Genomic DNA, 15374 nt, shown 5'->3' on the forward strand with positions numbered 1-15374 from the left:
CTGATTCCACACACAACTTCCCACTACTATCCTTGATTGGCCCTAATCTTACTCTCGTCATTCTTTTATTCCTTAAATACCTATAGAAAGCCTTAGGGTTTACCCTGATCCTATCCGCCAACAACTTCTCATGTCTCCTCCTGCCTCTTCTGAGCTCTCTCTTTAGGTCTTTCCTGGCTACCTTGTAACCCTCAAGTGCCCTAACTGAGCCTTCACATCTCATTTTAACATAAGCCTTCTTCTTCCTCTTGACCAGAGATTCTACTTCCTTCGTAAACCACAGCTCTCGCGCCCCACAGCTTCCTCCCTGCCTGACAGGTATATACTTATCTAGGACACACAGTAGCTTTTCCTTGAATAAGCTCCACATTTCTAATGTGCCAATCCCATGCAGTTTCCTTCTCCATCCTATGCTTCCTAAATCTTGACTAATCGCATCGTAATTGCCTTTCCCCCAGCTGTAACTCTTGCCCAATGGTATATACCTGTCCCTTTCTATCACTAAAGTAAACATAACAGAATTGTGATCGCTGTCACCAAAATGCTCAGCTACTTCCAAGTTTAACACTTGGCCGGGCTCATTACCCAGTACCAAATCTAATGTGGCTTCGCCTCTTGTTGGCCTGTCTACATACTGTGTCAGGAAGCCCTCCTGCGCACATTGGACAAAAACTGACCCATCTATAGTACTCGTACTATAGTGTTCTGTCAATATTTGGAAAGTTGAAGTCCCCCATGACAACTACCCTGTCTCTCTTACTCCTATCGAGAATCATCTTTGCTATCCTTTCCTCTATATCTCTGGAACTATTCGGAGGCCTAGAGAAAACTCCCAACAGGGTGACCTTTCCTTTCCTGTTTCTAACTTCAGCCCATATTACCTCAGTTGATGAGTCCCCAAACGTCCTTTCTGCAACTGTAATACTGTCCTTGATCAAGAATGCCACACCTCCCCCTCTTTTACCATCTTCTCTGTTCTTACTGAAACATCTAAATCCTGGAACCTGCAACAACCATTCCTGTCCATGTCTCCGAAATGACCACAACATTGAAGTCCCAGGTACCAACCCATGCTGCAAGTTCACCCACCTTATTCCGGATGCTCCTGCCGTTGAAGTAGACACACTTCAAACCAACTTCTTGCTTGCCGGTGCTATCTTGCGTCCCTGAAACTTGATTTTGGACCTCCCTACTCTCAACCTTTTCTGTACTTGAACTACAATTTTGGTTCCCATCCCCCTGTTGGATTAGTTTAAACCCACCCCAATAGCCTTAGCGAATTTCCCCCCCAGGATACTGGTACCCCTCTGGTTCAGATGAAGACCATCCTGCTTGTAGAGGTCCCACCTACCCCAGAAAGAGCCCTAATTATCCAAGAATCCAAAACCCTCCCTCCTGCACCATCCCTGTAGCCACGTGTTCAACTCCTCTCTCTCCCTATTCCTTGCATCACTAGCACGTGGCACAGGCAACAAACCAGAGACAACAACTCTGTTCATCCTCGCTCTAAGCTTCCATCCTAGGTCCCTGAATTTCTGCCTTAAATCCCCATCTCTCTTCCTACCTATGTCATTGGTGCCAATATGGACCACGACTTGTGGCTGCTCCCCCTCCTTCTTAAGGACCCCAAAAACACGATCAGAGACATCACGAACCCTGGCACCTGGGAGGAAACACACTAACCGTGAGTCTCTCTCGTCCCCACAGAACCTCCTACCTGTCCCCCTAACTCTGGAGTCGCCAATGACTACTGCTCTGCTCCTCTTCCCCCTTTCCTTCTGAGCAGAAGGGACAGACTCTGTGCCAGAGCTCTGTACCCTACTGCCTTCCCCTGGTAAGTCCCCCCCCCCCCAACAGTATCCAAAACAGTATACTTATTGTTGAGGGGAATGGCCATAGGGGATCCCTGCACTGCCAGCCGGTTCCCTTTCCGTCCCCTGACTGTAACCGATTTGCCTTTTTCTTGTACCGTAGGAGTGACTACCTCCCTGTAACTCCTCTCAATAACCCCCTCTGCCTCCCGAATGATCCGAAGTTCATCCAGCTCCAGCTCCAGATCCCTAACTTTGTTTTCGAGGAGCTGGAGTTGGGTGCACTTCCCGCAGATGTAGTCAGCAGGGACACTAGTGGTGACCCTTACCTCCCACATTCTGCAGGAGGAACATTCAACGTTCAACATTGAATAGGATGTCTGATATTCCTGTTCTTATCTGTCAGCCAGGACTCCCTGATTGGACCAGATTAACAGCCCAGTCAGGAAATTCATATTCTGTGAGGTCCACCTGGCTGACCTCGCCACAATTTCTCCAATCTGGGCCTTCACAATAATCATCTGTAGTTACATCGTTGTCTTTGATTAGCTTTAATTCTAGATTTTATTAAGTTCTATTTCACCACCTGCCATGGAGGGATTTAAATCCATAACTGCAGAGCATTAGGCTTGGCGCTCTGGGTTACTAGCCCAGTGACATTACCAGTGTGCCACCATCTCTGCCAACATCAAGTCAGTTACAGAGACCAAGTGCAAAACCCCCACATTTCTGAATGACTAAAACAAGTTGTCTCGGCTTCGACTAGGAGAGAGTGAGGACTGCAGATGCTGGAGTACAGAAGCTCATTCCTGATGTCGAGCTTATGCTCGAAATGTTGACTCTTCTGCTCCTGGTATACTGCCTGACCGACTGTGCTTTTCCAGCACCACACTTTTTGACTCTGTCTCAGCTTCAAATTCAGAAGAGTTTCACTTACCAGTTACCACACCAGGGTGTGCTGCATAGAAAGTGGCCAACTGACCCATCATGGTTTACCATGAGTCTCACCTACCCAACCCAGTACTAGGGTACTGAGGCACCCAACTCTTGTCTGAGTGTGATTGCCTATGGTCTTCAAGCATTATTCAGAAGTGTTGATTTACTTGATGCTGGGTGATTATTCGATGCTGAGTGACTATTCAATCATTTGTGGGCGGCACGCTGCCTCACAGCGCCAGAGACCCGGGTTCAATTCCCACCTCAGGCGACTGACTGTGTGGAGTTTGCACGTTCTCCCCGTGTCTGCGTGGGTTTCCTCCGGGTGCTCTGGTTTCCTCCCACCATCCAAAGATGTGCAGGGTCAGGTGAATTGGCCATACTAAATTGCCTGTAGTGTTAGGTAAGGGGTAAATGTAGGGGTATGGGTGGGTTTCGCTTCGGCGGGTCGGTGTGGACTTGTTGGGCCGAAGGGCCTGTTTCCACACTGTAATCTAATCTAATCTAACTCTAAATCTAAATCTAATCTAAATCTAAATCATTATTTCTTCATTATTGCATTTCTTTGACTGAAGGATTATTTTCCTTTCTTTCTTTACAGGGAAGCACTTATTATCCAGAATGAGGGCTATCGATCGCATGAGTAAGTTGACCATTTTTCAAGATAAATGGCTGTTTAACGAATAGAAAAGCAGCATTTCCCACACAATCCTTTAAGATAGTAAAAAATAGGACCAGGAGTAGATTATTTGCCCCATCAAACCAACTCCACTGTTCAATAACATCATGGCTGATTTGATTATGATCTTGGTGAGACTTTTGGTGCCCCCCGCCCCCAATAACCTGAGTTCCTCATCAATCAAAAATTTGTCTCACACAGCCCTGGTAACATTCCTTGACCCATGGTCATCACTTTCTGTGAAAGGGAATTCCAAGAACTAATGATCCTCCTCTGGAGGTCCCAGCATCATATCTATTAGTCCTTTGCGATTCAATTGTGTGCTATCAAGAAATAGCAGGAGGCACTGGATACTGCAAAGGGAATGGGCCTTAATGACATTCCTGCAATTGTACTGAGAATTTCTGCTCCAGAACTGCTGCTCCCTAAGCCAAGCTCCTCCAGTACATTGACAACACTGTCATGTGCCCAACAATGTGGAAAATTGCCCAGGTAAGTCCTGTACACAAAAGGCAGGGCAAATCCAACCTGGTCAATTATTGCCCACTTAGTCTATATTTTATAATCAATAAAGTGCTGGAAAGTATCATCTGACAATGGAAGCAGTGTGTACCATCTACAAGATGCACTACAGAAATTCACCATCGCCTTTGACCACTTAGCTTCCAAATCAACAACCACTACTATGTAGAAGGATAAGCACACCAGATACGTGAGAATACCACCCCCTGCAAAGCCCCCTCCAAGCCACTCACCATCCTGACTTGGAGTTATATTGCCAGTGTCACTGGGTCAAAATCCTGGAATCTCCTCCCTAACAGCATTTTGGGTCTACCAAACCACATAGGCTGCAGTGATTCAAACATCTAGCTCATCACCACCTTCTTCATGGCAATTAGGGATGGGCAATAATTGCTGGACCATCCTGAGATTCATATACTGTGAACAAATTCAACAAAAAAAATTCATTTTCATCTCCATCTTAAGGGTGAGAGCCCTTATTTTTAAACTGTATCCTGATCCAATAACGAGGAATATCTCAATTTTTAATCTATCACACCATTTCAGTTCAAAGGACAAAGACATGACAGTGCAGGAACAGGCCCTTTGGCCCTCCAAGCCTGCGCTGATCCATTTCATCTATCTAAATCTGCCGTTTTATTAGATTAGATTAGATTACATTACAGCGTGGAAACAGGCCCTTCGGCTCAACAAGTCCACACTGACCCGCCGAAGCACAACCCACCCATGCCCCTACATTTACCCCTTACCTAACACTATGGGCAATTTAGCATGTCCAATTCACCTAACTTATTTTCACCTAGTCTATTTTCTAAGGATCTGTATCCCTTTGCTCCCTGGGTGAAAGTGAGGACTGCAGATTAGAGTCAAGGTGAGAGTGGTGCTGGAAATGCACAGCAGGACAGGCAGCATCTGAGGGTCAGGAAAATTGACATTTCAGGCAGAATCCCTTTATCAGGAATGAGGCTGGAAGCCTCGGGATGGAGAGATAAATGGGAGGAGGTGGGGCTGGGGAGAAGGTAGCTGGGAGTGCAATAGGTGGATGGAGGAAGGGGTAAAGGTGATAGGTCGGAGAGGAGGGTGGAGCAGATAGGTGGGACGGAAGATTGACAGGTGGGACAGGTCATGAGGACGGTGCTGAGCTAGAAGTTTGGAACTGGAGTAAAGTAGGGGAACGGGAAATGAGGAAACTGGTGAAGTCCACATTAATGCCCTGGGGTTGAAGGGTTCCGAGGCAGAAGATGAGGCATTTTTCTCCAGGCGTTGGGTGGTGAGGGAGTGGCAGTGGAAGAGGCCCAGGACATGCATGTCCTCAGCAGAGTGGGAGAGGGAGTTGAAATGTTCGGCCATGGGGCAGTGGGATTGATTGGTGCGGGTGTCATGGAGATGTTCCCTGAAGCGCTCTGCAAGAAGGTGTCCAGTCTCCCCAGTGGACATCCAGTCCCTCTACACCTCCATCCGCCATGATCAGGACCTCCAAGCCCTCCGTTTCTTTCTCTCCCGACATCCCTACCAGTACTGTTCTACTGACACTCTCATTCGTTTGGCTGAGCTGATCCTCACCCTCAAAAACTACTCTTCCCGAATCCTCCCACTTCCTCCAGTTGAAAGGGGTAGCCATGGGCATCCGCATGGGCTCCAGCTATGCCTGTCTCTTTGTCGCCTTCGTAGAACAGTCCTTTTCCTCCGCTACATTGAACGGGAAATGAGGAAACTGGTGAAGTCCACATTAATGCCCTGGGGTTGAAGGGTTCCGAGGCAGAAGATGCATTGGCACTACTTCATGTTCCCATGAGGAGGTTGAGTAGTTCATCAATTTCACCAACACATTCCACCCCGACCTTAAATTCACATGCACCATCTGACACCTCTCTTTCCTTCCGAGACCTTTCCATTTCCATCAACGAAGACCAACTCAATACTGACATTTTTTACAGACCCACCAACTCCCACAGCTACCTGGATTACACCTCCTCCTATCCTACCTCTTGCAAAAACGCTATCCTGTATTCCCAATTCTTCGCTGTATCTGCTCTCAGGAGGACCAATTCCACCACAGAACACACCAGATGGCCTCCTTCTTTAAAGACCTTATTTTCCCCTCCCACATGGTTGATGATGCCAGGCAATGCATCTCATCCACGTCCCGCACCTCCGCCCTCAAACCCCACCCATCAAACCGCAACAAGGACGCAACACCTCTGGTCCTCGCCTTCCACCCTACCAACCTCCTTATAAACCGCATCATCCGCTGACATTTCCGCCACCTACAAACAGACCCCACCACCAGGGATATATTTCCCTTCCCACCCCTATCTGCTTTCCGCAAAAACTGTCCCCTCCGTGACTACCTGGTCAGGTCTACGCCCCCCCAACAATCCACCCTCCCCTCCTGGCATCTTTCCCTGCCACTGCAAGAATTGCAAAACCTGCGCCCACTCCACCCCCCTCACCTCGATCCAGGGCCCCAATGGAGCCTTCCACATCCATCAAAGTTTCACCTGCACTTCCACAAATGTCACTTATTGCATCCGTTGCTCCCGATATGGTCTCCTTTACATTGGGCAGACGAGATGCCTTCTTGCAGAGTGCTTCAGGAAACATCTCCATGACACCCGCACCAATCTACCCCACTGCCCCATGGCCGAACACTTCAACTCCCCCTCTGACTCTGCTGAGTACGTGCAGGTCCTGGGCCTCCTCCACCGCCACTCCCTCACCACCCGACGCCAGGAGGAAGAATGCCTCATCTTCCGTCTCGGAACCCTTCAACCCCAGGGCATCAATGTGGACTTCACCAGTTTCCTCATTTCCCCTCTCCCTACCTTACCCCAGTTCCAAACTTCCAGCTCAGCACCAGTTGGTTTTCCTGATCTCTTTGCTCCCTGCCCATTCATGTATCTGTCTCGATACATCTTCAATGATGCTATCATTCTCACCCCTACTACCTTCACTGGCAACGCATTCCAGGCACCCATCACCCTCTGCATAAAGAACTTTCCACGTTTATCTCCCCTAAACATTTCCCTCTCACTTTGAACTTGTGACCCCTAGTAATTGAGTTCTCCACTCAGGGGAAAGGTTTCTTGTTATCCACCTTGTCTACACCTCTCATGATTTTGTAGGCCTCAATCAGGTCCCCCCTCAATGCCTTTTTTCCAATGAAAATAATCCTAATCTATTCAAACTCTTCTCATAGCTAGCACCCTCCATACCAGGCAACACCCTGGTGAACCTCCTCTGCACCCTCTCCAAAGCATCCACATCCTTTTGGTAATGTGGTGACCAGAACTGTACGCAGTATTCCAAATGTGGCCGAACCAAAGTCTTATACAATTGTAACATGACCTGCCAACTCTTGTACTCAATACCCTGTCCGATGAAGGAAAGCAGTTCCTACAGGCAAGACATTTATGATGCACACCATCTGGAGAGAAGTTAGTGGGCGGCACGGTGGCACAGTGGTTAGCACTGCTGCCTCACAGTGCCAGAGACCTGGGTTCAAATCCCGCCTCAGGTGGCTGTCTGTGTGGAGTTTGCACATTCTCCCCCTGTCTGCGTGAGTTTCCTCTGGGCGCTCCGGTTTCCTCCCACAGTCCAAAAAAAAAATGTGCAGGTTAGGTGAATTGGCCATGCTAAATTACCTGTAGTGTTAGGTGAAGGGGTAAATGTAGGGGAATGGGTCTGGGTGGGTTGCACTTCGGCAGGTCGGTGTGGACTTGTTGGACCGAAGGGCCTGTTTCCACACTGTAAGTAATCTACTAATCTAGTGAATGCATTACGGATTTTTGGTGCCTCACAGCTATTTAGTGCCCAATGACATTAAATAACTGGAAATGTGACTTTCACCCCTCACTCAGGAGAAGCATCTCCTTAGCAGCACCAGAGGCTCTAGAGTACAGGACTGGGACAGTGCCAGGAGCAGACAAGTGTGAGGGTCTTTGTGCAGAGGGGCAATGAGGCCTTCAATGAGTTGGCAGATTCAGGCTTGTGGGTGTTGCTGGAGAGACCAGGGGAGGAGGAAGCGCCTGCAGGAGCTGGATGGATGGAACTGTCTGTCCAGTTTTAAAAGGAAGCCATTGGTAAAGGTGATTCCTCCTTTCCCATCCTTCCTGTCCACAGCCTCAGCTGTGTCACTTTCCAGACTTACCCCTAACCCTGAACTCAACCTGCCTGTCTGAAAATCATAGCTGTCAGGAAACCATTCTCACATGGATTGTCTATTTATGGGCTTTGGTTGGGGCAAAGACAGGCTGAGTATCCAGGCTTCAATCTTGCAGTGTACAATTGAGGAGAGGTCAGGGTTTCCGTGAATTGGGTGGGAAAGACATTTGAGGAATATTCTGGGGCAACCTGCCTACAAACCTGCTAGGGAGGGAATGTAGAATTCTGCTTGATATATTCCAGTAAGATTCTCACTCTGTCTTCTAAATTCCAATGAGGATACACTCTTCCTGCATACCCTTTTCTCATAAAACAAGTCCTTCAAACCAGGCATCAGCCAAGCAAATCTTCTCTAAATCCCCTCCAGTGCAGTTCTCTCCTTTCTAATGTAGGGAGACTAAAACTGTCATAGTGGACTGGGAGTGATCTCGCCAATGCCCTGTCAAAACTTGACTCCTTTCATACTTCATCCCCATTGAAATACAGGACATCCTCCTAATCTCTTGCAGGTACTCAGAACTGGATAAAGAGGATCAGTTGGATAAAAAAACAAGAGCTCTTGGACGGAAGTTAGTGAACACCGATAGCACTGAAGATGATGATGATGTCGATATTTCAGAAGTTGATATCAGTTCCGTGTCTTTCACTCCACAGAAAAGGTGAATGATGAGACAAAATACTTGCTTTGATGTTGCTACTATAATGCAGCGACTACTCATGTAGTCAAACATGCAAGTCTTTTTTGTACAAAAGATCCCACTCTAAGCCATGAGGTGAAAGAATCAGTCAATTTATTTTGATATGTTTGGTTAGGGGAGGAACATTGATTGGGGCTACATGAGATCTAATGCTCCGGGAGCAGTCCAGTGAGGTTCATAAATGCTTCTAGAACTAAGAATTAATGGATATGATTGCCAACAATGCAGTATTGCTATAGAGAATGAGATCCTATGGCTTGTGGGAGTAATGGACAATATTACTGGGATCTCTATTTACAAGGCATGGAGTGAAAACGTGCATTACTGCTTTTTAAGAGGCATCATATTGAGCTAGCCATGAAATTTTTTTTTTGTGTCTCCAATGACAGACGGTTATTTGGAATTGGTGATTTTTTGTTTTTGTGCTAAATAATCCAGGTGTAAGACAATTAGGAACTATTTCTTTGTTCAGACTGTTGGTAACTGTTAGAAGAATTTCATTCATTTAGTTTTTTACTTGCTTCTTGTTAGCTCAACTACTGAAATACTAAATTCAGAATAATTTTGTTCACAGTCGCTGTAGATTTTTCACCCGCATGGAACTAGACGCGCCCAGAATACAGAATTTCCAGGTAATGATTGACATATGGGGTTAAATCTGAGTTTAGAGTTAGCTGACAGGATATGTAGCCACACTTATCCAAGAGAGCAGGTAGACAATCTGTAAGGTTCCTTTGGCTAGGATTTTATCAACTGTGAGCAGTTCCCAAAGTTGTAACAAAGCTGACTTTCCATTATGTGCTTTATCTTTTGTCCATTTCTGACCTGATTTCGATTAAAGTATAATTTGCTAGTGGCTTGTGTCTATAATCACATGGCGGAGGAAGCTTTTCATCAGTGAGCCTTGTTGTCAGTTAATGATGCAGCAGACATGGGCAGACTAAGAGCTTCCTGCTCAACGGAGAGGTTCTTCATCACAGTAACAACTTTCTGCCCAATTCTATTTGATTCATATAAAACCTTTTGAGAGCTTGTCGTGGCCCAGGTGTTTCCAAATTTGCATTTTACTTGCAAATAGTTTTTGCAAATAAAGTATTGGTTTTACTTTATTCTTGTGTGTACAGCATTGTTATTTGTTAAGACTAGGTTAGTCAGGGATTAAGTGGCACATTTCATGATTGGCATATGTTAATGGTTAGAGGGGAGTCAGAGACATTTCCTTAATTGTGGAAGAAATAAAGCATTATTTTATTCACCCTTTATCAAATGTTCGTGTTAATGTCCAGTGTTCTCACCACTATGTAGGACTGCAGTCTCAGCTGGCGCTCCTTTATATAACACTCACTACATTTAAACATTTGTGAACTTGGGACCACAAGATTCTCATGCACTGCTAACTTTATTATGAGGGTCAGACTTTACGCAAAACTGTTGCACACTAATGAGTCTTAATGGTATGCAAATGCATTACAAATTCAAATCCTGCAAAAGCTGGCATTTTTCCTAAATCATAAATACACTGCTGACTTTATCTCTGTATCTTAACCTGTCTTCAGGAAATCAAAATTTTACATCTGTCCTCATTTAACCCTACACGAGACATTTCTGTTCTTGAGAATATCATAAAAATCTCTTCCACAGCCTGCACTTCTTCCCATTAAGTCTGGTACTGTTTATGATACCAAAGACTATATTTTTGCTCTTTAGTCAGATCTTGGGCTTGAGGGGGAAGGTGAAATTTAGAGTCAGGGCGTGCTAGCCAGGAACAAGGTCAAAGGCTGCCAGGTGTGGAGGTGAACCAAGTGGAAAGCTGATCTTTGTTCACTGGCATATTCCCAAACATATAAAAGAAATTAAACAAAAAGCCATTTTCCATCACATGGCCTCCAGCCACCCAATTCCTCATGGCCTCATACCCTCCATGCCCATCTGTGCCACTGTAATAAAGCTATGGCCCTTTATTTGCCCATACCAATTTAATGCAAACTTATCCCATCACCCAACACACACCACCTTTTGTCCTTAAACTAACCATGGCACCGTGGACTGACCTCAAGATCTATGATGAGATGAGATAAAATAAAAGTGCATATTGAAGATATAACTAATTCCAAAAAAAGCTGTTATTGATAGAACTTAATTCCTTATCAGAAATAAGCATTAAAACTTATTGTCCTACTTTAAAGTATCTATAATTACCTTGACCTGTCACTCAATCACTCCGAACAAAATAGACCCAACCTAGTCTGCCTCATTTTATAGCTCAAACCCTCCAATCCCAGTAATGTTCTTATAAATCTTTTCTGAACCTTTCAAGTTTCACATCATCTTTCTTGTAGCAGGGAGACCAGAATTGAAAGCAATATTCTAAAAGTGGCCTCACTAATGTCCTGTACAGCCACAACATGACATCTCAACTACTATACTCAATGGACTGACCAATAAAGGCAAGTGTGCCAAATGCCTTCTTCACTACCCTGTCTACCTGTGACTCCACTTTCAAGAAACTATGGACCTGCACCCACAGGTCCCTTTATTTGGCAATATTCCCCAGGGGTCTAACATTGCCTGTATGAATCCTTCCCTGATTTGCCTTACTAAAATGCAACACCGCATTTTTATCTAAATTGAATTCCATCTACCACTCTTTGGCCAGTGGCCCATTTGGTCAAGGTCCCGTTGTTCCCTGAGATAACCTTCTTTAATGTTCACTACACCACCATCTGCAAACTTACTAACTATACTTCCTGTATTCACATCCAAATCATTTACACAAAAAGACAAAAAAACAGTGCACCCACCACCGAACCATGTGACACACCACCAGTCACAGGCTGCGAGTCTACAAAGCAACCTTCCATAACCACTCTCCTACCTTTGAGCCAATTTTATATCCAATTGACTAGGTTCCCCTGGATTCCATGTGATCTAATCAGTTTACCATGTGGAGGCTTGTCTAACGCTTTGCTGAGATCCACATGACATCATCTACTGCACTACCTTAATCAGTCGTCTTAAACAATTCTTCAAAAAAACCAATCAAATTAGTGAGACACAGTGTCCTAAGCACAAAACCATTTTGATTATTCCCAATTAGTCCTTTCTATTCCAAATGCATGTAAATCCTGTCCCTCAGATTCTCCTCCAACAACTTACCTACCATTGATGTTAGACTCACTGGTCTATTGTTCTCTAGCTTCTCTTTACCATCTTTGATAAATAATGGCACCACATTAGCCAACCTCCAGTCTTCTGGCACCTCACCTATGGCAATCATTGATACAAATATTTCAACAAGGAGCCTATCAATTTCTTACCTAGCTTCCCAAAACGTTCTGGGATATATCTGATCAGGTTATAGGGTTTTATCCAACTTTATGCATTTTAAGATGCTCAGCACTTCCTTTTCTGTAATATAGACTCTTTTCAAGATATCACTATTTATTTGCCCAAGTTCGCTAGTTTCCATGCCCTTCTCCACAGGAAATACAGATGCAAAGCAATTGCTTAGTACCTCACCCATCTCCTGTGGTTCCACACATAGAAAGCCACGTTGATCTTCAAGGGGCCCTATTCTCTTTCTAGTTACTCTTTTGCCTTTAATGTATTTCTAGAATCTCTTTGGATTCTCCTTAACCCTATTTGCCAAAGCCATCTCTTGTCTCCTTTTTGCCCTACTGATTTCCCATTTAAGTAAACTCCCACTGCCCTTAAACTCTCGAGGGATTCACTTATTCCAAGCTGTCTATACCAGACATATGCCTCCTTCTTCTTCTGGACTTGTGCCTCAATTTCTCTAGTCATCCATTCCCTACAACTACCAGTCTTGCCCTTTGCACTAACAGGATCATACTGTCTCTGAACTCTTGTTATCTAATTTTTGAAAACCTCCCACTTTCCGTCCATCCCTTTACCTGCGAATGGCCTCTCCCAATTAACTTTGAAAATTCCTGCCTAATACCATTAAAGTTGGCCTTACTCCAATTTAGAAATTTAACTTTTAGCTCATGTCTGTCCTTCTCCATAATTATTTTAAAACTAGTAGAATTATGATCACTGGCCCCAAAATGATCCCCCACTGCTGCCTCAGTCACTTGCCCTGCCTTATTTCCCAACAGATGGTCAAGTTTTGCTCCTTCTCTGATAGGTAAATCCACAAATTGAATAATCATTGAATGAAGTATTGCTAACCATTTGATCCAATTACTGGCACTTATTCCTACCTCAAAAAATTCAAATATATTCAATAGTGAAATTGAAAGAATTTGGTGTTCTAGGGGATCTAGGAATTTTGCGGAAAAGTTGACTTAAGGCTGAGGATTAACCATGATATTATTGAACATCAAGACTATGGGCCAAGTGCAAGCTTGATGGGCTGAAGGGCCTCTTCTGTGCTCTATGACATACAAACAAGAGTAGGACATTCAGCCCATCGATCCTAACCTGCCATTCTCTATCGTGGCTGATCATCTCCTCAATCCCCCTTTCCTGCAATCTCTTGATATCCTTTAAAATCATCACTGTACAGAAAATTATCGATTCCTGCCTTCAAACTGCTGAACATTTGAGCTTTCACAGCTCTCTGAGTTATGGAATTCCAAAAGGTTTATCACTATCTGAGTAAAGAAATTCCTCCTCATGAGATAAGGTCTTCGTGCTCCCCTGATGTCTCTCACTGCTAATTGCTCCTCCATTCATGAATCTGTGATCATCAGCAAAAGTGAGAGCAATCCAGCCTGTCGACAGATGAGAAGGACCTCACCAGTTCCTGCTATTCGAACTATGGGGATTTGTGTCCCCCCACACCCCAAGAGTGAATGTTCTGGGGCATTTTGGAGCCTTGGGAGCAGATTCACCCACTGTCCTCATATATTTTGAGCATTGGTCAGTGCTCTGTGAGAGACGGATAATTGAGTTGCTGTTAATTTGTTTGGGTCAGGCTATGGTTCGAGTTGCAATGACATTGTAGTAAAGCTTTAACTCAGTCATTTCCTTTCTATTTATTTCTGAAAAGTATACTTTTTGCAAAGGGGAGTTTAGTCATAGAGAGTGGCACCGTCAAATCTTATACACAGGCCAGGATAACAGAGTTGATCTAAGCCAGGGTAATGTACAGTGAGGGCTCCAATCATTAGATTACCAACTCCTGTGGTTTAAAGCTTGTTGTCAATGTTGAATGAGAAGGAAATTAGCATTAATTTGTCTAGTCTTGCTAGTCAATAATGGGAAGCTGTAAAACAGGCTTGAAATATTTCCTATGTAAATCTGAAGCAAGAAACAGAATGGCCTCCTGTATTGCACTGTTCATCAATTGATTCTTTTCCAGATAACAATCAATGTACTTGAGGCACGAAAATTAATTGGAGTCAACATTGACCCAGTGATTTATGTGAAGGTGGGAGATGAAAAGAAGCACACAGCAACTCAGAAATCCACTAACTGCCCATTTTATAATGAGGTAAATTAACCAAATAACTTAATGTCACTACCTTATCACATTACTAAGGGAATACACATCATTCAGCTAAGTGCATTAGTCACTGTTATGGGGTGTAAAGGACAAGACTATTGGGGTGTAATGGGTCAGTATTATTTGGGTTTGTCATTACGGGATGTAATAGGCAATATTATTGGAGTGTTTTACTATGATTGCAATGAACAGTATTATCAAGGTGTGCAATTATGGAGTGCATTGGACAGAATTGGGATATGAAGCTGGTGATTATTGCACTGTAATGTAAATGTGATTTTTTGTTGTAACTGGTTCATGTTTTGTGTTTTTAGACTGCATTGTTTTTAAATGTTAATGTCAGTATTATGGACTTTAATTTTACTGAAACACAGATTGTCATACATGTCAGGACCAAATATGGGTTCTGAGCCCATGTGAATGAACAATGGAACCATGGAACAAACTTTACAAACCAAAATTCAGGAAGGAGATAAGTGAGCTTATAAAGCAAAAGGATATGGCTGCTTTGCAGGGCAACCAGTTTGATAATGATGTCAGAGAGGGACAGGAATGTACATTGTATTCAGAACAGAATAAATGAATAAATGACACAAATACAGGTTAATGGACATGATCTTATAGTCATTACAGAAATACAGTTACAAACAGATGAAAGCTGGGAAATAAATATTCAGGGGTATGGGAATTTGTGAGAGGACAGCCAGGAAGTGAAGAGTGATGGGCGATTTTGTTAGTACGAGAAGGAATAAGTGCAATAGCAAGAAACAATCTAAGATTGGATCATGTAACATTGATAGTTATAAGGGTAGGAAATATAAAGGGGAATAATGCACTGGTAGGAGTCGTCTATAGGCTCTGCATCAGCAGTTATGCGGTGGGACAGAAAATAAACCAGAGATAATCGGTGCTGGGTCCTCTACTTTTTGTTATTTACATAAATGATTTGGATGCAAGCATAAGAGGTACAGTTAGTAAGTTTGCAGATGACACCAAAATGGGAGGTGTAGTGGACAGTGAAGAGGGTTACCTCAGATTACAACAGGATCTTGACCAAATGGGCCAATAGGCTGAGAAGTGGCAGATGGAGTTTA

The 15374-nt window shown here is 44.1% G+C and overlaps 1 protein-coding gene across 1 annotated transcript in view; it reads left to right on the top strand.

Annotated features, from left to right (window-relative positions):
* LOC122559891 (fer-1-like protein 4) overlaps positions 1-15374 on the top strand; it is a 349022-nt gene that overhangs the window by 37258 nt on the left and 296390 nt on the right. Inside the window, exons 6-9 of the mRNA XM_043709999.1 lie at positions 3349-3390; positions 8622-8771; positions 9385-9442; positions 14137-14268. Coding sequence (XP_043565934.1) covers positions 3349-3390; positions 8622-8771; positions 9385-9442; positions 14137-14268 — 382 coding nt within the window. The remainder of the gene's footprint in view (positions 1-3348; positions 3391-8621; positions 8772-9384; positions 9443-14136; positions 14269-15374) is intronic.

The sequence above is a fragment of the Chiloscyllium plagiosum genome, chromosome 20, assembly GCF_004010195.1.
Source record: "Chiloscyllium plagiosum isolate BGI_BamShark_2017 chromosome 20, ASM401019v2, whole genome shotgun sequence".
Lineage (NCBI taxonomy): Eukaryota > Metazoa > Chordata > Chondrichthyes > Orectolobiformes > Hemiscylliidae > Chiloscyllium > Chiloscyllium plagiosum.